The sequence below is a fragment of the Telmatherina bonti genome (assembly GCF_933228915.1).
Source record: "Telmatherina bonti genome assembly, chromosome: 2".
Classification (NCBI taxonomy): Eukaryota; Metazoa; Chordata; class Actinopteri; order Atheriniformes; family Telmatherinidae; genus Telmatherina; species Telmatherina bonti.
In genome coordinates this window covers 30,243,744-30,266,073 of record NC_136620.1, presented here as the reverse complement: position 1 = coordinate 30,266,073, position 22,330 = coordinate 30,243,744, and the positions used below count along the sequence as shown (strand labels likewise).

The 22,330-nt window shown below is 38.0% G+C and overlaps 1 protein-coding gene across 2 annotated transcripts; it reads left to right on the top strand.

Annotated features, from left to right (window-relative positions):
• Positions 1-46: 46 nt before the first annotated feature.
• rasgrf1 (Ras protein specific guanine nucleotide releasing factor 1) lies at positions 47-21,140 on the top strand (the record flags this gene model as incomplete). Of its 2 annotated transcripts, none has more annotated exons than XM_079252953.1 (27): positions 47-322; positions 4,837-4,943; positions 5,191-5,338; positions 6,966-7,058; positions 7,131-7,384; positions 8,436-8,515; positions 8,632-8,825; positions 9,113-9,222; positions 9,438-9,556; positions 10,037-10,197; positions 10,575-10,638; positions 11,172-11,305; positions 11,458-11,540; positions 11,632-11,880; positions 14,398-14,768; positions 14,885-15,004; positions 15,830-16,000; positions 16,123-16,229; positions 16,546-16,658; positions 17,799-17,859; positions 18,979-19,082; positions 19,163-19,247; positions 19,333-19,530; positions 19,855-19,934; positions 20,029-20,146; positions 20,221-20,289; positions 21,048-21,140. In XM_079252953.1, 27 exons carry the CDS (start codon positions 47-49, stop codon positions 21,138-21,140), a joined length of 3,762 nt encoding a protein of 1,253 aa, XP_079109079.1. The 2 variants fall into 2 exon arrangements, with proteins under 2 accessions (XP_079109079.1, XP_079109078.1); XM_079252952.1 differs by having other exon boundaries at positions 11,163-11,305.
• Positions 21,141-22,330: the final 1,190 nt, after the last annotated feature.

Genomic DNA, 22,330 nt, shown 5'->3' with positions numbered 1-22,330 from the left:
ATGTAAGGACCGATCCGTCTCGTGCGGCTGAAGCTTCCTCATAAAAATGCAGAAGGGAATAAGACTTAATGATGGTCATGTCACCTACCTGGGGCTTTTGGCAAAGAAGGATGGTACAAGACGAGGGTGCTTGAGCAAAAAAAGCTCAGACAACACCAAATGGCATACAAAGTGGTTTGCTCTGTTGCAGAATATGCTGTTTTATTTTGAGAACGAGTCCAGCTCTCGACCCTCGGGATTATACCTGTTGGAGGGATGCATATGCGACAGGGCGCCTTCACCGAAACCCTCACTGACAGCCAAGGAGTGTTTGGAAAAGCAGGTAGGGAGAAAGTGTGCGTGTGCTCACACACAAGCACACACATGCATATGCACCAATATGCAGAGGCTCCGCTCCCTATCCGATCTCCTTTGTTTGTTTGTTTTTTGGTTTGTTTGTTTTGTTAGAGACCCTGCTAAAGTACTGAAGATGCAGGAGATGAAGTGTAAAATCAGCTATCGTGTCTCTGAAGTGTAATTCTCAACAAGGGCTTGTTATATGCCATCCCATGACGACCTCAAATCCAGTGCAGAAGGTTTCAGTGTGTTCCATTGCACGTTATGTAATCCATGCATAGCTTTAATGATGAGGTGCCAATATCAACACCTAATGATATTACAGCAGCTCTGGCAATGAGCTGCAGTGTCTTTTATGTTGCACCAATTTTTCTTCGTCCTCCTCTTTTTCCCTTTAACTGATAGGGTAGTTTTCAGTGGAGCGTGGAAATGAAATGGATTTCTGGATCTGTCGAAGTGATGCATTTGCATTGGTTGGACACATATTTTGCCTTTAACTTCCAATCATCATATTTCTAACGTTTTGGGGCGGAGAATGACAGAGCCTACCTACCTGCCACCACCAATAAAATACGGAGGAAAAAAAGTTAAGGCCTCAAGGTTGCCATCTTGTGGCGAAATTGTACAATTACACGTGAGCCTCGGGAAGCAGCAGGGGGGAATGATCAGTCAGCTCTAATCTAGATGACCTGGTTCAAATTATTCAGTTTACTGGAGGTTACACTTATATTATTGTCTACATGTTAACTACTATCAGAGTTCTGTCAGAGATGCCAGAGCCAAATGTAGTTAGAGCATTGTAAGCAATTAAGAACACTTTTTTTTTTAAATTGAGATGATGAATTTAAATAGCTGTAAATGGTGCATTGCCATAATCTAGTTTAATTCCACTAACTCATTATTCAGTGACAAACACAACAGTTTGGAGAAGAAAGGATAACAAGCTTGTAAACACTGTTATTATGTCTACAGAACATAATGCTCCAAAAGCCCTCCTCTGCTCTGTTCCTGACTCTGTAGGGTCCAAACTGCAGCCAGGTTCTTCCTGTGAACAGCTGCCCCTTTGCTGACAAAGCAGAATGCAACATGATGGCTAATGTGATCTCACCGTTGCTTTAAAGGCACCCAAAACAAATCGCACTGAAAGAGGCTTTTTTTTTCCCCAAGTGTTTCTTGCCACGGAGCTGTTACCTCTGCCATGATCGATTTTTAACAGTGGAAGTATGAGCAAGTTGAAAAGGATGATCTACAGATCCACAATAGTCAATCTTTAACACTTATTCTTTGTCCAGTGAAATAAGTTTGCAGAATATAAGCAGTAAAAATGCACAGATACATGTCATATGAACTGCTGCTGAAGATTCACTTCTCAATATCTCAAAAAGCACGATTAAGAAAAAGAAAATATCTCCCTCTCTTATATCCTTACTGCTATTTATGGCTTTGTGGCAAATTTTAGAAATAGCAATTCACCAACGTATCCTCAAATGCAGTTTATGGGAAAATTATAGCGCTTGAGCCTAAAGGTTTCTATGGCAACTGTTATTTGCATCCAAAAGAATGATGCAGTTGGGAGAGGCCGGGCAACATAAAGGAGAGAGGCCGTGTGTTGCATCTTTCCTTTTAATGTGAGCACTATCCGAGCTAAATTTGTTGTTTGAGGTACCTTGGAAGGGTCAGAGTCCAATAATAGAAAACGGAGCTTGCTCTCATCAGGGTAACGGCAGCAATTCAGTCAGTTACACAACAGGCTGCCCACAAGATGAACTGCAAATCAAAAGATCTGAGTAATATGTTCCAGTAAAACAAAGCACTTTCAGGGCAGAGATGTTGGCAAGGTGAAAACTGACCACAAAATAAGAATATAAGCATCAAACACAATCCCAATGTGAAGCTCTACATATTTTTGAAGGCTTCACAAGGAGAATTTTGTTGCCATAAACCAGAGCTTTTTATCTGTCAGTGGCAATTATGTACCGAGAATTATCCTGCTCATGGAACAATGAATCAAAGCATGCCTAATCGGTTATTCACCACTCACTCACATGCATTGCACAGGAAGGTTAACAAAAAGAGCTTCGTTTGTGCAAATTAGGGCAAATAAACTATATGTAAGAACATGACATGATTAATTATCGTGGTATCTATTTTAGGAATGATTCTGAAAGATGCGTGATTTGGCCATGAAGCAAGAAGCAGACAGTGTGCTTAACATCACCTTACACCAGACATTCACAGTGCTTGCAGTGAAATCGTGGGGGAAAACTTCGACAACATGCATGCCTCTCTGCCAGAAATAGATTTTCTTTGACGGTAGAATGAATACCTAATGAATGTGAAGATGCAGGAGCAGTAAGCCATGAATAATGATCAGTTGCAGGTTGGTAGGTGCCTGTTGAACATCTACAGGCCAAATATTGGTCTCACTTAACATGACTGGAGAAGTAATGGAAGTTGTAGGGAGACATGATGCAATCCTTTTCAAGATTCACTCATTGCAATTCTTGTTTGTTGTCATCCGGCTTCGCATGGATAATATGCTGTTTAAATCAAAGGAATGCTTCTGTCATGCTTGACGTGAGAAAATCCTTCAAGACATCTAATTTGTTCACATAATTTTTGAAGCATTTTGACGCTTGACTATGGAAAAACATAGAAGCAGAGATGGAAAGTGGTATTTATACTTTATCTGAATTATTTTCTTTACTTTGTTGTCATGATATTTTAGAGGTAAAGTCATTATGATTATAATCACCAAAGTTTGGTATATTACAATCCAAGGAGAAGGTGATGTATCCCAGGGCTGTTGTGTCACATTGAGCAGCTCCCAGGACATGTAAGGAATAATGAAGCTTGACTATAAATAAGCGTAAGCCGTAACCAAACAGATTTTTTTTAATGTATTTTGTAACATGTCAGCCTGAACATGGAAATGGAAATCAAAGCCTATTACAAGCTTTGACATTATGCCACCTCTGACAGCTTAGTGAAAGCAGCCCATAAACAACGTCAGATTTGAGGGTTGGAAACAGCTCAACCTCTTAAACATCTGATGTTGGTTTTGTGTCAATAAATATCCAAATGAGCCAACATCTCATCAAAGATGAAGAAGTAGGAAAAACTGACTGCATGTGTGTGTTTTACAATGTATTTTTCTCCTTTATTGCCCTGTAAATCATCTTATCAACAGTCAAATATTATTTTATTATTTATTTTTATTTTAACTTTATTTAATCAGGAACGTCACTTGAGAAAAAGTTGTCATTCATTCTTTAAGTAAATGTTGCTGCTTATTACAAAATTATTGATCATGTACTTTTTAGAAATATGTGGCTTTCACGTGTAACTAAGTAGATTTTCAGTGCTGCAACTACTTTCATTACATTTCAAAGTTTATTGTATCTTAATACTTTGTGCGATTTTAGCTTCAAGTGTAACCAACATATTTGTTGTATGTTTTGTGTGTTATTCTTTTTAGCTTTGATGTGGTAAAACACGTCTTTACGTGAATTTTATACACATTGTCATTTCCTGATGCTCTTTGTTCTTGTTTCATGTTCAAGCCTTTAGGTTAATATAGATTGATAAATGTAAAGACAGTGTTGTAGGTTTAGGTGTTGTAATTTTGCTCTACCGATGCACTTTAAATTTTTTCTTTATTAATTATAAACAAGTTAGGCAATTCTTTTATTGCTGGATTTAAAGGACAGCAATTAAGTATCGTATGAAAGCTACTTAAAAATGACCCATGTTTATTTTCTAACTCTGTTTTCTTCATCAAAAGATGATTCGTTAGGGAACTCAAATGTTTGAGACTGTTCCAAAGTCTCCATTTGAGGAAACTTGAGTGGATTTGTTTGACATTACATATCATCTATGGGTTGGTTACACTTAATAATATTGCGTAAAATGTAATAAAAATCACCTCTTCATTCAGAACAGAGTTTAAGAGTATATGATTCTGCAATGTTGGATGTTAATTCGGTCTTTTTAAACAAAATAAAGCATCTAGAGGAATGAATCCTATGCAGGAGATTTAGAGTTGCATTAGTTTAAAATAAGAAAAGTACAATTTGTCCGGTATAAAGAGAGAAAAACAGCTGTGAACAGCTGTTCACCATGATCATGAGTTGCTAGGAAACAGGTTTCACATAGTTTTGTATTTGGCTCCAGGTTCCAAGTCTTATGACATTTTCTCCTGGGAACAAGAGACTTCCCAGGATCTGAGCTGGGGGAGGCCTTCCTGACTGTTCTCTTTCAATTGCACTGGTGGGCGAGGGAAATGTGGCTTCCCCAGTCTCTGTGCGGCTTTAAATCACCCGCTTGATGTCTGTAGCAGTGAGGCAGCAGAAGAAACACAATGTCCAAAGCAGCGGCGAAGCCTCAGTCAAACTGCTGTCTTACTAATACATCTGGATGAATGTCAGACATTTCTCTCTGTGTAGATCATACACAGGTCATACCTGAAACTCATCACGCTTTCTTTCCTGTTTGTTGCAGTACTACTTCACTGTCAGCTTTACGCATGAAAACCAAAAGGCACTTGAGTTGCGGTCAGAAGATGTAAAAGACTGCGATGAATGGGTGGCTGCAATATCACACGCCAGGTAAAAGACATGGCAGTTTTATGTGCAGACATGACAAATATACACTGAAAAGGTTGGTAGAGGGCAAGAAATCTTTAAATAGTGTGCATTGGTGTTGGTATGGTTTCAAAATTGGGGATAAAACATTATTTAAAAATTTTTTTTTTTAAAAAGACAGCAATTGCTTTAATGGAAGATTAAACTACTATTATAAAGTTGAGTCTGGTAATGATACGGTGTTCTGTCTACATTCTGTCATGTGTTACAGTTACAGAAACTTGGCTAATGAGCATGAGACTCTCATGCAGAAGTACCTTCATCTGCTTCAGATTGTCGAGACTGAAAAAACAGTTGCCAAGCAACTTCGACAACAGATAGAGGATGGGGAAATAGAGATTGAAAGGCTGAAGTCAGAGGTAATGTTCACTGCAATCTTCTTTTATGCTTAAAACGGGTTATTTTAAACAAATAAACTGTAGTGTTCAAACCTTTCCCATCACAGATGAACACAATGTACCACAAACACCAGACGGCTGCTTCAGTGAATCCTTAGATCATATATTTATAACTTGCGTTTAGACTCATTTGGTGTGAATCACAAAGATTTGGAGATACCAGCCGCAGCCAGCTGCCTTGTGTTTCAAAATAAATATCAAAATATGTGTTCTGTTAAATGCATGAAGCAACTTTATGCTTTCTACCAAATCAAAATGTCTAATTTGATAGCATGATATATGTAAAATGTGCGGCGTTTGATATTATTTGAGTGACTGAAGGAAACGAAAATACCATCCTCCTTGTAAGCTGTGATTTTAACTTGTGCAACTAATCTAGCAATGTTTCATTGTATACAGAATGGACTGAGCTATAAATTTATGCTAAATAAATTCAATTATAAAATATAAATGATGTAAAAATAGCACTATGTCCCAACTAAAATAGATAAAACCTCTTGTTCTTTTACCAATAAGTAACATTCTATAAAAAAAAAAAGCCCCAACCTTTATTTTAACTTTCTAAAAAATTTCTCATGTTTGTCACTAAAAATATATCATTTAGATATATTCAGTATCAGGGGGCAAAATACTGTTATTTTCTATGCAATCTTGAAAGTTAAAATTTTAATGAATAGGTATTAAAGAAGTTCAGATATATAAACTTTTGAACTCATGGCTCAGATTTCTGCAATACAGCTTTAAGAGGATGTCCAGGGTTTTGTCCCCTCTCCTAGCACTACTGCAGCCAAGGAATAAAGTATTTTCCACATAAAGTATAAGCAAATGTTATGTAGCCACACACACTATCAGTCTCACCTACAATAAATAGGCTCTGCAGATTAAGGCTATATTACCACCTCAGCTTCCACTGCACTCTCACGCCTTTTAAGATTTGTCCACATCCCTTCCATGTCTCAATCTGCTAGCATTACAATTAAATGCATGAACAGCAGGGATTATGCTGAGTGTTACTGTGCTTGTCTCATGTGTAGAAACTAGTGTGAGAAGACAGAAATGAAAGCCCAGCTCCATCACACAGTCATGTTCAGGCCATCCACTCTCCACTTTGCATTTTCTGTCAGAAACAATGGCTCCAGTAGGCCTGTGTTCCCAGCCTTCAGATCAAATAGTCATTTTACTTTAATGTGCAAATATAATGCTTGAAATCAAAATAAGTTGTGAATATGCATGAGTTCTGTTTTTTGTCATTTCTCATCTATGAACTGCGATGACAAGCCCTCTGTGGTTACAAGATGAATGGAGACTCTTTAGATTTCTTTTTTTCCCTTTTAGCACACATGTAGGAATATTTAACTGCTTCATTTCTCTTTATAAAAATGAGTGTGTACGGTCAGAAATGTGTATTATATGACCAGCTAAGTGAACACAGCAAGTTTTGTCAAGCGGTTTCTGATGACAGTGAGTACTCACAGGTCCTGTCCTGTTTGACTTACTCACTTTGTTTACGTGCTGCTACAGTAAGTGAGAGAAAGACAAGTGTGGAAGTGGGAATGACTGGCCTTTCTTGCGGTTGCTTCCCTGTCAGATCGCTGGGCTGCTCAAAGACAACGAGAAGATCCATGCCAGCCCTGCAGCTGCCCCTACTGAAGATGATTCAGAAATCAAGAAGATCAAAAAGGTAGAGTGTGTAGTCTCAGTTTGTTACTCCAGTTGACATATTTAGAGGCTAACAATGCATGGTCCACTGCAGGTCCAGAGCTTTCTGCGAGGTTGGATTTGCAGGAGGAAGTGGAAGACCATCATCCAGGATTACATTCGCTCACCTCATGCAGAGAGCATGAGGAAGAGGAACCAGGTGGTGTTCAGCATGTTGGATTCAGAGGCAGAGTATGTGCAACAGCTTCATATCCTGGTGAACAACTTCCTGAGACCGCTACGCATGGCTGCCAGCTCCAAGAAGCCACCCATCACCCACGATGACGTCAGCAGCATATTCCTTAACAGGTTGGCTCAGCTTCTAATTCCTCGAAAGACCATAATCATTTTGAAGGTTCACGACCGTCAGTAAAGCTTTGGAGAAGCACTCCTGTGGGCAGAACCTTGATTCAATTCTATTTTGTGTACCCACAGGGATGTGTAAAATTTTAGTTAATGATATCGGTGTTTTAACTGTTTTAACTCCAGAACATTTGCATGTGAAGAGGCAAATCATGCAATAAAACCACTGTCAAAAGCTTAGTTTGGATGTGTAACACAGTCAAAGATCTGTGCAATGCTTCATAGTAAATTATTAGCTAGATTATTATCTAAAGTAAGCATACTGTTTCATTTGCAATGACAGACACAATAAAAGTACATTTTTTGTAAAAAAAAAAAAAAAAAAAACACAAAACCACACTAAATGTTGGGTTTACCACAAATACTTTGTGAAATGGTATAAAAAAATAGCTGAACATGGTATATTCATACTTTTTGTGTCTCCTACATCATTACTTAATTCTTTAATAATTCCTGCTTACGACAAACTAACAGTAGAATAAAGTTGCTCGTCTCAAACGTGCAAAACTTGATGCATGCGTTACCTTTCAGTGATGATAACGTTCAGCGGTAATAAAGAAACATAAACAAAACAGATGTGGGCAGGTTGCAGATGTTGAAGCCCCTTTCCTGGTTTGACTGGATTTTTTTCCATGACTCAAACCTCTTGAGACACTTGAATATTTAATGTACACCTGAATCAGACACCGGTGTTTAATAATTACAGACACATTGCAGCCTTTTTCAAATTCATATGATCTGCATATTTGTTGTTCTTTGAAGACATGAACCAGTTTATTCAAACATGTAGAATAAAGGAAGATTGTTGATATAAATCACCTCTTAATTTGTTCAAAACATAACGTGCTCATGTGCTTTTTCGTCTTTGTAAAATCCTCATATATTTTGGCTTGAAAAGAAAAAGATGCCAAAAATTGAACTACATTGGCAAACTATTAATATAAGCTCATTTAAAGATTTTTAAAATCTGAATTTGTTTTTATGTTTTCTGTTCCAGTGAAACCATTATGTTCCTACATCAGATATTTTACCAGGGTCTGAAAGCCAGAATAGCAAGTTGGCCAACATTAGTTCTGGGTGAGGATCGTCTTTTATATTTCATTAACTCCATGTATCAAATCATTTTCAGCAATACATCACAGTTTACCAATATCTTCTGTCCTCATGGTTTTTGGGACTTTCTCGCTCCGCAGCTGATCTCTTTGACATCTTGCTGCCCATGCTGAACATCTACCAGGAGTTTGTGAGAAACCACCAATACAGCCTGCAGATCCTGGCTCACTGCAAACAGAACCGGGACTTTGACAAGCTGCTGAAGCAGTATGAAGCTAAGCCTGACTGTGAGGAGAGGACTTTGGAGACCTTCCTCACTTACCCTATGTTCCAGGTTAGACAAACTAATTTTCCTGCTGCGGAAGTTGCAGCCCAGATCCATATTTTGTGGTTAATTTTATGCTCTCACAGCCTGAAGAAAATTCTTCCCTCTATACATAGATGTTCCTTTTGGGATGAATATTTCTCCTACGTAACACTAGATGTCTCTTTACCGACCTGTAACTATTGAACAATGGGACGATACTGTTCTACTTTTTATTCTGCTTTTGTTCATGTGGTGTACATTTGTAACTGCATGTGGATGTGACGTCCCTGTTGCACTCTGTTCTGTTTTGCCAGATTCCCCGCTACATTCTCACTCTACATGAGCTTCTCGCTCACACACCCCATGAACATATCGAAAGAAACAGTCTGGACTATGCCAAATCAAAACTGGAGGAGCTTTCCAGGTATATCACCTCAACCAACACAGAGATTTTATGAGAGCATATAATATTATTTTTCTCTTTTTTTTTTTTTAATAAACAATGATGCAAGGCCATGACTATGCTGTTTGTAAGCAAAAGCTGCACACAAGAACTATTCTAAATTCACTTGCTTATTAAAGAGGAGACTTGTGAAAAATATGGGACAAATGAAAATAATCAAATGTCTTCTTTCTTAGAATAATGCACGATGAGGTGAGCGAGACTGAGAACATCAGGAAGAATTTGGCAATAGAGCGCATGATCATAGAGGGCTGTGAAGTACTCCTGGACACCAGTCAGACGTTTGTAAGACAAGGTAAGTCCCACCTCCAAGTGTTGAACTTTAGATCACAACAAGTAGGGATTTCCTGTCCCTCAACATCACATGTCTGATCTTGCGGCTGAAAGGATGGGGGAGGGTGGTAGAGGGAGGAGAGGGTACTGGAGAGGGTTGACGCCCTCAGGCTAACACTACACACTACTCACACAGAAGAGTCTGATTTCCAAATGTAATTAGACTATTCTGAAGCCATCTGATGATGAATCTGGAACTGTAAATGTCAGCTGTCCCCTACAGGCTCTGGTGGGTGAAGAGAGGGTAAACAGACATGGTAGCTTATTTAATCCTGAGTATCTCATGTGACTTACATGAACTACATATGAATAGGTAGTTCACTACATGAACTACCTATTCGCTGCTCTTTTTGTTCTTACTTCTTTTTGATTCAGTATATGGTTCTATCTGTCATGCTGTTTGAACACGTCATAATTTTATTTGCAAATTTTCTGCATACAGGATCTCTTATCCAGGTGCCAATGAGTGAGAAGGGCAAGATCACCCGTGGAAGACTGGGCTCTCTGTCTCTGAAGAAGGAAGGGGAGAGGCAATGTTTTCTCTTCTCCAAGCATTTAATCATCTGCACCAGGGGTTCTGGAGGAAAACTTCATCTCACCAAGGTGAACCTGAGCTGCTGAGTTGGCAGCGCAGCTGCTCATCATTTTCAACGTCATCACTTCTCAAGAGGAGATTTTATTGTCTGTAGCAAAGTCTTTTATTCTCACACTAGATCCAAATTGATCTTACAACTGCTCCACTGGGTTTGATCCATATAATTCATGCAGTAATGCAAGTTTAAACCACTCAGCAGAGATGATAGACGGCACATTTATTTTTACTGTCGCTATTTTAAAAATCAATATTTTTTCATTCTAAAATTCAGTTTGTGGCTGGACTTTGTTATGTAAATGTATGGGATATCATGGATGGATACATCATGTTCAGTCAAATGATGATAGTGTAAGAAAACTAAATGTACATTGTGCCCTATTTTCAGAATGGAGTGGTCTCACTCATAGACTGCACACTTATGGAGGACCCTGAGGGGACAGATGATGAGTGTGAGTGGTTAATTCATATTTTTGCACCAAAATGCATAATATGCACTAGATATGATGTGTTACCTATTTTTTTTTTCTTACAGTGTATCACAGATTCATTACAATTAAGTCAGAAAGGTAGAAACAATAAAAAAAAAAAAATGCTAAAAGGGCCCTCAGAGATTGTATTCTGCGAACAGCGTGATAAATTAAAGAGTTCACTGGGTTCTTACTCTTTCCATGTTCAAACTCTTTATCAAGGTTAATTAAATTTTCTCTGTAATTAATCAATATTGTGTAGAAAAAAACAACAAGCCTACAAACAGCACTGACAAGCGAAACGCTCACCTTGGAGGAGAAATATTATTAATGATTACGCAATAATTACCCTGTTTTCAACAAAAGATGTGTTGTTTATTAAAAAAAAAAAAAAGCAAAAGCTTACATCATCATCATGCCCTCAAATAATAATGTCTATGTCACATTTTTATGTTTGATGAAGGCTATGGAGAAAATGACATGTAGTTTATGTGCTCACCTCAAAGCTAAAACAGACAAGAGTGGCCAGGACATGGAGCACCTGGACTTCAAGATTGTTGTGGAGCCAAAGGACAGTCAGTCATTCACAGTCATCCTGGTGGCCTCCTCCAGGCAGGAGAAGTCTGCTTGGACCAGTGACATCAGCCAGGCACGTCAACACACATCACAATCTCCAGCTGTCAGACAAGAAGCTGAGGATGTCGGCCGAAAGCTTTAACAAACCAACCAACCAAACCAAACCAACATTTCCTTTGTCTTATTGTTTTTTATCTCTCTCTTCTTATCTCCTGCGTCCTGCAGTGCATCGACAACATCCGCTGTAATGGCCTGATGATGAACGCATTTGAAGACAACTCCAAAGTCACAGTGCCACAAATGATTAAGTAAGCTGCATTGTATTTCTGATGCTGTGCAGCTTACTTTGCTTTCAAGGTTTTTTTTCCCCCCATGATTTCTGTGTTTTTATACGCGCAGGTCAGATTCAAGTCTGTACTGTGATGATGTGGATATCCGATTCAGTAAGATGATGAACTCCTGCAAAGTGCTGCAAATCCGCTACGCCAGTGTTGAGCGCCTTCTGGAACGATTGACTGATCTCCGTTTTCTTTCAATTGACTTCCTCAACACCTTCCTGCACTCCTATCGCGTGTTCACCACAGCTGATGTGGTGCTAGATAAACTCATCACTATCTACAAGAAGCCCATCAGTGCCATCCCTGCTCGGTGAGTCATATTACATTAAGACTTGAATGTTGCAACGTTGTTGACAGCACTTTCCAAAGATAACAAATCATACCTGGCGTTTCTGGCATTCCTCCATCTCTTGCCGTACTGCATAAATATGAGACCGATTTATAAGGATGGGAAATGTACTTATTGCTTCTTAGGTATGACAGCAACCATATGCAGTATACCTATAGGTATATGCATGTATTTCAATATCTGTTTTTAACATGTATTATTAATTCAATAAGTGTTTTTTACAGATTATTCTATCATAGCCAATAAGATTTCCATAATTTGTAAACAAAATAATAGATAATTATTTAAACATAATCAATAATTTGACCAAACAGGTGCAGTACTTACAATAAACTTTCTCCTGAAAGAAAAGACAATCAATTGTAAAATTATTTGCATTCATCATGTTTTCTTCAGGCTATGTGTACTTCACTGACTCTGGACTCTAACACTTTAAAAAATCCAAATAAAATCCTTCAGTACATTTGAAAAATTATCAAATGTTAAAAATTCAATACATCAATAGACAAAAGAAGTCTTTTTTTTTTTTTTTTTTTTTTTTTTTACTTAAACATCAACAACATGCAAAAACTTTTAAAAAGATGTAAATAAATGCATGACTGCATGTTTTTGGGAATTTTCTCAGGAGTCACATATTTCACATATTTCCCAACATTTTGAGAACTCTTTAAGAAAAACTGTTTTCTCTCAGGTGTCCTTAAACTTGATTTAAGATTAGCCCTTTCTAACACAGAGATAGGAATATTTGTTGTTTATGCACAATGACTAAATCAATCCAAATATACAGCAGAAACAAACTGATTTACGGCATTATTTTTATTTTTACTTTTTCTTTTTTGCAATTAAAGCTAACTGACATTTTTCTGCCAATATTGATGCTTGTAACAATTATTATAATTTTCATAATTATCCCACTAGTTTATATGTATGCATAGGATGCAGTCGAGTCTTACAGGCAAGTGATCTTTTGGCCAAGTAAATTCTGTTCTCGGGTTCTTCAGATCATCCCTTTCAGCTCATCACATCAGCACACTGGGTGCCACTTTCTGTTTATCACTTTTTGACTCACAAGGAGCTCTTTTAAAGATGTTCCCATTGATCTCTCTGTGGTGACGGTGTGAGTAAAGCCTGACTGGAAAACACCATTCTATAGTGATCACTTCTGTACAAGTAACCAGTGATTGAAATCAGTGTAAGCGCAACTATTTTTTAATTCTGTGTTTATATTTAGCTTGATATCAGCTGATTACAATGACATTGTTACAAGTAAAAGAAAAAAAAAAGTTACTGATGTGATAATAATCAGCTTAGTTAAGGTTAGGAGAACATTATAATTACATTAATCTAATATGTACAGTCTGTGGTATAAGAGTTAAACCAAATTATCTTTTCAGTCTTAACTGTATGTGTTTAAGGGCTTTGTTTTGTTAGTTAATGCAAGTAAAACAAAAGAGCATATGAGGCAGATCTCTGTAATACTTCAGATCCCAGCTGATATAACAGACTGTAACACATTCAAAATGTTCAAAATAAAGCTCCAACTTTCGCGAAAGTTTGGCGAACCAGACATGTGACCATCGATGAAGGTTTTATCAAGTATTTTCATTCCTCTAAGTGTTGGGTTGTGAGGGTGATTATGTCCTTGACTTTGTTATAATTTTTGCATATTCTTTCCAATTTTCCTGATCTGATCTCCTTGATTTGTTTTAATTTTGCTTGATCTGTGTGAATAATCTTTGTCATGATGGTTGTATACTGTTTTATTGTTGATCTATTTGATCTGTAAGGGATTACAGAAGCAAATTAACCTTCAGATAATTTTGGCATATATACATTTTTTATTGTCCATTAATGTGCATTTTCCCTTTTAAATGAATTAATTGAGATCATTGTTTGTAGAAGGTGCAAATGTGATGCTCTACAAAAACCACTACAGGACCCTGCCCTCCCCTCATTTAGTTTTCTCCTTGTCTGCACGAGATCCATCGTGGGAACTATTGATAATGTCGCATTGGGGACTGACTCACTGCATCCCATGCTTGGAGTGATAACCTAACTGCGGAGCTCAGATCACTGAGAGCTCTTGATGTCCACGCCCTGCAGTATGCTCTCCCGTGGTGCTTGTCATGTCACTGCAAGGCACCTACACTTGGCTGCTAATGTCAGCAGTGGCCATGCGCACGATCACTCGCTGAGCTATTTATGGGAACCCGTGAGGTCGACAGGAGGGTGGCAGGGAGTGGGAGAGGTTTACTGAAATGCTGCAGTCTGTATCCGGCTCTAAAATTTCGAGACGTGTTGTAAGAGGATTTCTAATGGATAGGTTGATGTGTTTTGCATGTGTTACCATGAATTATTCAAGAGGTGCTGTTTGTTCAGCTAAGCTCTTTCTTAAAACGTAATGTATACTTTCCATAATATCAAAGAAACACATCCCTTTCTCCTAACATCAAATGTATATATCCACTCTTGATGCAGGTCCCTGGAGTTATTCTTTGCCAGCAGTCAGAACAATAAACTCCTGTATGGAGAGCCTCCCAGCTCCCCCAGAGCTAGCAGAAAGTTCTCCTCCCCTCCTCCTCTTGCTATTGCCAAGAACTCATCCCCCAACCGCCGCCGCAAGCTCTCTCTCAACATCCCGATCATCACCGGGGGCAAAGCCCTTGACCTGGCTGCCCTCAGCTGCTCCTCAAATGGCTATGCAAGCATGTATTCCTCCATGTCCCCATTCAGCAAGACCACTCTGGACATCAACAAACTCTACGTTTCAAGTCCTATCACGAGCAAAATCTCTGATGAAGGTGAGGACAAAAAGGACAAAGTAGAAGATACCTCAGTGTGCAAACAAGGTAGGTCTGCTGAAGGCGTTCTAAGTAATGACCTCCAATTTTTTTTTTTTTTTTTTTTACTGTAATAAATTCTTAAAGACCTTAATGTTCACAAACTTATATTTGCTATTTTCCAGATCTCTCAGTACGAGAAGAAAGTGATAATGATCAAAACCAGAGTGATGACGGTGACCCAGAGGCATCTCCTACCAAGTCTCCAACCACACCAAAAAACATCAAATGCAAAAACTCTTCAGGTACATTACGTCCTGAACTTGTAGAGCAACATGATCACAAACTGATTGTTCCATCCATGTTTGGTTTCTGTCAACAGTAATTCATTGTTTTTACAAGATGAAATAATACTTAGCCATGGATGGTAAAGGCTAGTAATAAATAAACAAGGCACTGTGAAGTAACATGTCGGTCCTTGGTGATGAGCATGTTGGGAAAGCCAAAGCTTGGCTTCAGTAGGTGTTAGGGAAACTTGTGTCATAGCAACTACATCAAGAGCGTGCTTTCCCTGACACCCCCAGCAATGAAGCTTTTTCAGTCGTGCCAAGATTATCTATGCCTTCTAAATCTTTGAAAAAAAATTTGTACAATTGACTATAAAAGCAAAGCTAGCTCAGGAATATGTGAATTCACTGGAATTGTGATGCAGCATGACATATTCATGTCTGCTTATGCTCTGTCTGTGTTCCCAGGATTCAAACACAGCAGAGTCCAGAAAATCTGTTGATTCCTCTGTTATGCTGATATTTGGTGGCTATATTTAGCTGCAACCATCTTGAATATCAAAGCCTGTTGTAGAGGAAAAAATGGAGGGAAACTGATGAGCGGGTCTGTAGTGCTCTCTAGTGGAGGCAATGGCAAAAAAAAAACCAAAACAAACTGAGCATCCATAACATTTATATTCAGTAATACTCGGTAATATGCAGTTGATTTACAATGTTCTCGGTATTTTTGGTTTCTTTCTCTCATCAAAATTTATGCCATATATAAGACAGAAAATGTTTCCTGTTTAGCCCATTAAGCTTTAGCACCACCGTATGTGTGGGTTTTTTGTTTTTTTTTTGTAGAGTTCTCTCTGTTCTCCTACAACAACGGCATGGTCATGTCCTCATGCCGAGAGCTCGACAACAACCGCAGTGCCCTGTCTGCAGCCTCCGCCTTTGCTATTGCCACAGCTGGAGCCAATGAGGGCACCCCTACTAAGGAAAAATATCGAAGGATGTCCCTCGCCAGTACAGGTAAACAACTATCATCCTTAATCAATATCAGGTTGCTGAGAGTGATGATTTCAGACTTGTATTGTTTTTGGTTTTTTTTTGTTTTTTTTCTTGTCGCCACTCATTTTATTGTTTTTCTAAAGGTTTCCCAACAGATCAGAGAAATGGAGACAAAGAGTTTGTCATTAGACGAGCAGCAACCAACAGAGTCCTGAATGTGCTGAGGCACTGGGTGTCCAAACACTCTCCGGTAAACACAGTTCAGGACACATCCAGATGCACGATTTATCACTTCACTTTAGATGCATTGCTTTTGTTGAGATAATTACATCTTATTTCACCCCACCATTCATCCATATACATATAACAGAGGTGGATCTTTAGGAAAACACTTTTGGAGCCATTTGGTTACTGAAAAGTAAATAAAGTATGTCAAGGACATCATTTAAACAAATCACCGCGAATATTAGTTATAAGCTTTACTCTTTAATTAGTGAACAGAGGCATAAATAAACATGCAGTCCGTATTAAGCCCTCTGTATTTGTAATTTTTTTGGTCTTTTCAGGACTTTGAGTGTAATAATGAGCTGAAGACAAAGGTTATTGCCTTTCTTGAAGAGGTGATGCATGACCCTGAGCTGTTGACCCAGGAGAGGAAAGCAGCAGCCAACATCATCAGGTACTGCTGTGTGCTGTTTGGATATGAGATTAAAATGTATTACTCTTTACTTAGAGAGTGTTTTCTCTTAGAATAGCCTCTCTCGAACTTGAGTTGGGAAACCCCACAGGGTCCCAAAATAATTTTGAGGTTGCCATTTTGTAAAGGTTTTTTTGATAGATTATTTAAAAATATATGTAATTTATCATTTTTTCAAATAAATGAAGTGTTTCTTTTAGAACTTTTAACATGAACATGTTGCAAAGACAATTATCAGTGGGACCAACATGTTATTTTTTAAAGACATTAATGCATAGACAACAGGTATGACTCACAGCAAATTAAAAATCCAGATTCAGGCATTATGTTGGTGAGAGAAGCTGATTTTAGGTATGTTGTGGGTTCATCACAGTGAAGAACTGAGTCCACCAAACTATACTTTATCCTCCTTATTTATGAATATTCTAGCAGCTTTCCAGCTTTACATGTAGAAGACAGTCGCAGGATGACCCGTTTGATGTCATCACTTAGTCGATGCATCTGAAATGTGGGGTTGCAGACGGTGAACATGCGTTTAACCATTTGTTGAGCTTTTGAGTCATTTATGATGTTCATATGTTAGGAAAACAAAAAGCAATTTTTGATCATAACTTCAGAAAAAAAATCCGCAACTAAACAAAAAACACACTTTTTAAACATAAATTGTAAATTTCTCAAACCATCTTGTTTCTGCAACATGATTTTCTAAGACTTTATGTGTTTTACTTTTTGCCTCTGTGGGTTTTGTTTTTTTGTTTTTTTTTGTTTGTTTTTGAATACCGTTTGACTTATTGGTTACTTTATATGCTTGACACACAAACTGTTGATGTTATAATAAAACTGAATGATTCATTGATATGTTTGAATAGTTACCCTTCGTCAGATAGTCATCAAATTGTTATCACTCTCAACTTGGACTAATTCTTTGTACTTTTTAAGAAAATAATAACATGCTAACAATGCGATCCCATTTTAGCTGGTTGAGATTAAGACAAAGAGCTTTTGGATGTAAAGATTAAAGATCATCAACGGTTTAAACACAAATTCATGTTGAAATCCTTCTTGATGTTCACTAAAGCTCTTCATTTTTCAGACATTGATCTTTCTTTTTCTTTCTGTCAGAACGTTAACTCAGGAAGATCATGGCGATAACCAGATCATCTTAGAAGATGTGACACAACTGGTGGGTGAAGTCTGCAGCAGCAGCTGTGTGCGTTGTGGCCTCTCTTTGTTCAGTAACTCAGAGACAGAGTACATGCAGTAGTTTTTAATCCAATGAAAACTGTGTTCACCCCCAAATGAGTTTTGTCCGGTGATATTAGTATTTTAAGAGAATGAGACTGAATTAAATTGAATTAAGTTTATTTTATTAACCGCTTATGGAATTTAAAGAAATAAATGCCTTTAAACAAAATCAATATCCACCGTGGAGCAGCTTCAAATGAAGTCTTGTCTGTTTAGTTCATGTCTGTATGAGCTCTGCAGTCATATGTCATGTCATGGTCATGCCAAATTGACTTTAGGGTAACATTACACACAATAACGAGAAACAAGGTTATGCAAATGTGTCCACCTTTATCCATATCCATGTAGCAGAATAACACAAAGTGTATCAAAATTACTGGTAGAAAGCACCTGGCACAGATGATATAATAACACAATTATTTATTCCTGTTTTCCTTTCAGTATTTCATTTGGCCATCATACACCTGCTAAGTCATGGCCTTTTTTTCCGAAAAAAAACATCTAAAAAGATTTATCCATAGACATCCATGTTCTAGGGATCTGACATCTAGGGCCCCAGAGAATGCATTCACTGGGTTAAAAAAAAGTGCATCCATTATCTTGTATAAGTAAATTGCAATAAAACAGAGAAGGAATTTGAAATTTCAACATTTGCCTGTTTTATATCCACTATATGACACAGGATAACACAATGCTAACAATGATTCCATGTACACAGATGCCAGTCTTTAGATGTGTATGCCAGGTTTTACATGCAACTTTTATTCATAATTGTCTCCCAGGATAGTTATAGCTTATTACATTTTAAACTCCAGCCTTATTAGAATTAAAAGTCACCTAATTAAGCTAGCATTTCAAAACTACACAGTTAAAATTAGATGTTTATGACCCAACAAGAGGTTAATCTAACCTTTAATCATCCAATTAAAACCAAAAATAAGTCCAGTTGTATTATGAGATTACTGTGACCTGGATCACATATTTTACACAGACATCAATTTCATTGTATTTTTTCAGGTATACTCTTAATGATTTTGGGGCTTTTTAAATCTGTTAGGTTGGAGGAGGGAAGGCTGAACCTTTTGAGAACCATTCTGCATTGGAGATTGCAGAGCAGCTCACTCTGCTGGACCACCTGGTGTTCAAAGACATCCCATATGAGTGAGTGGCATGAAACTTCTGCCGTACATATCTGTACATATGCAGTCTGACAGTGGCTCGCTTTCTTTCCTGCTTTATAGAGAATTTTTTGGTCAAGGCTGGATGAAGAACGACAAAAATGAGAAGACACCGTACATCATGAGAACAACAAAGCACTTCAATGATGTATGTTGGATAAAGATAGACAACTCAACTTGTTTAACTGATTATGTAACACAATCAATGTCTAAACCACTCTATCCTCTCAAAGATAAGCAACCTGATTGCCACGGAGATCCTGCGCTGTGATGATATAGTCACTCGGGTAGCAGTCATAGAGAAATGGGTGGCTGTGGCTGACATCTGCCGCTGTTTGCATAACTACAATGCTGTGTTAGAGATTACCTCCTCCTTGAACCGCAGCTCTGTTTTCCGCCTCAAAAAAACCTGGCTCAAGGTTTCCAAGCAGGTGCCGACTTCTATTTTATACTCTATATCAGGGGTCACCAACTCCAGTCCTTGAGGGCTTCCAACCTGCAGGTTTTAGTGTTTCCCTTGTGCAACACATTTGATCCAAGTGAAAATGTTCTCCAAGAACTTGTCATCTTCTGCACCTGTCTGTTAATGAGCCATTGGTTTGGGTCAGGTGTGTTTACCTGGAAAACACTAAAACCTGCAGGATGGTAGCCCTTCAGGACCAGAGTTGGTGACCCCTGCTCTATATGTTGTTTTTGTGGAGTTGCACAGTATTGTCATTAAAACAGGCTCACAAGCACTAATTTTTTTTCCCCAGACAAAAGCATTGATTGACAAGCTGCAAAAGCTGGTGTCTTCAGAGGGGAGGTTTAAAAATCTGAGAGAGGCTTTGAAGAAGTAAGCTAAGTTCAGGGACACACTTTTGAATGAATATCTAAAAGCAGAATTGTGCCATACAGATGAATAACATCTCTGTGTTCCCTCCCATCAGCTGTGATCCTCCCTGTGTGCCCTACCTGGGGATGTACCTCACTGACTTGGCTTTCATTGAGGAAGGAACACCAAACTACACTGAAGACAACTTGGTCAACTTCTCAAAGATGAGGATGGTGAGATACTTTATCACCAGTCATATGAGAAAACTTGTGCAAGTAGTAACATCCTGTTTCTCCTTTTCTTTTAGATTTCTCACATCATTAGAGAAATTAGGCAGTTCCAACAAACAGCATACAAGATTGACCTGCAACCAAAGGTAAAGCAATGCTGAGAGTAAAAATCACATTCTGGCTTGTGACCCCTTGATACGAGTTATGTCATAAACAGAAGCAAAGTCCAAGTAAATAATGTGAATGATCTGAATCATATGAAATTAAATGAAGTCTTGCAACTCTGTTGTCATGACAGAACTAATAAGAATTCCATTGCCTCTATCGTGACATTGCATCTTCAAATCAGGTGTCATGGGGTGTTCTTGGTTTCCAGTACCCACAAAAAATTATCAAAAAGCACGTAAGGGGAACCAGCTACAAGGACAGGTTGCAAATATTTAGTCAAGTATTTAGGGAGCAACAACAGTCTCACAGCAAAAACAAACAAACAAAACAGAATTTCTATTGTTTTTCACATGCTATCAGACATGAAAAGTTCCATCTCACACATTACAAACTATTTGGATTAGGTTAGACACAATAAAATTAGGTTTTAGAGATCAAACAGACTCTTAACTCACCTCATTTCCAAATCCTCATCGCCTTGCGCTGCCATCCATGTGAAATGGTTCACAGTCAAATACTGGTCCCAGAGGCTTTCAAATTAAAGAGGCTTGCAGTAGGAGATATATGGAGATACACCTTTTTGAGTGTTTGTTGTTATTTTTTTTTATGTTTGTTTTTTTTTGGCAAGCATGACATTTGAAGAGGACATTACATGCTAATCATACACAATTAAAAACAAATTAATTCAATTAAAAATTAAATTCCCTAATCTTTCCTTATGTTTTATCCATGTCAGGTAGCCCAGTATCTACTGGACAACAGCTCTGTTCTGGATGAAGAAAGCATGTACGAGGCCTCGCTCAGAATGGAGCCTAAAGTGCCCAACTGATGGAAAGAGTGGTCCCACACACACATTTTCCCTGTTAATATTACACAAGGGTTAACATACGCATTATTTGTATAGCTGTACATGTTTCAGATGTTTGCTCTTCTGTACAGTAGATGTTTAAGATTGTTTGTTGACAGAGAACATTTTAGTGTTTCGTTTGTTTTTTTGTTGTTAATATTGTTTGGGGGTTTTTTTTTTCTGTTTTTTGACATTACGACACCTGCTTAAATAATGTTTCCTTTTAGGACTTTGGAGTAATTTAAATATAATAATAGAGGTCACTTTAGTTGCATGCAACTGTGTTTTCTCAGTGACCAATGACATTATTTTGCATCATGTAATACTGTGTCGAATTTGCACTTTCTGAGCACTCGTACTGCTGACCCGTGTTCCCTTGGCTTGAATTTTATTGATCAGTGATGTTCTCTGCAACCAATGTAGCAATGTATAAATGAACTGCATAAAATCAGGTAAAAGAGCACGGACAATATGGTCTAAATGTATTTTAAAGGAGGGAACAGTGATCAATGAAGATGACAGCACGGTATCCAAAGCATACGTGTCTCTGTGCTTTCCAAACCAAAAGAAGAAGAATCCTTTTCTTCATTCTGCTCATATCTCTAAAGACGGGGGTTCCCAATCATTTGGCATCAGTTTCTGTTTTTGTGATGGCAGTGTGAAGCAGCTCGATGGGACAAACCAGACATGAAACTCGATGGAAAGCCAACCACTGTGTACTGTTGTGGTTATTTAAAAATGTTCAGCTACACCAATTTGGCTTCACTAATGTAGAAAGTGGTGTCTACATTTGTCCCCATTCTTCTAAAATTATTGATCAGCTACTTGGTTTTGATGACATGGAGACATGTGTTGACTGAGCATTTTAACTAAAGATTGTTTATATATTCACGTAATTTAGTTTCATCATTGTTAACACAACTACTGATGATAGGGACCCCACAAAAGAGGCTTCTTTTGTGGCTAAAGATGGAGTCATAGGTGCACAGATACCCATTTTTAAGATAAGGTTAGCTCTAAAAAGACAGTTTGCTTTTGATATTCCACAGCCAGAGAGCAACCCTGGAGCCACGGTGAACATTACATCGAATATCTCTTCTTATACATCAGAACTAAAGCACCAGTGCAGGGAAATGGTTTGCAATGCAAGCATCTTTTTTACTAAAACTCCC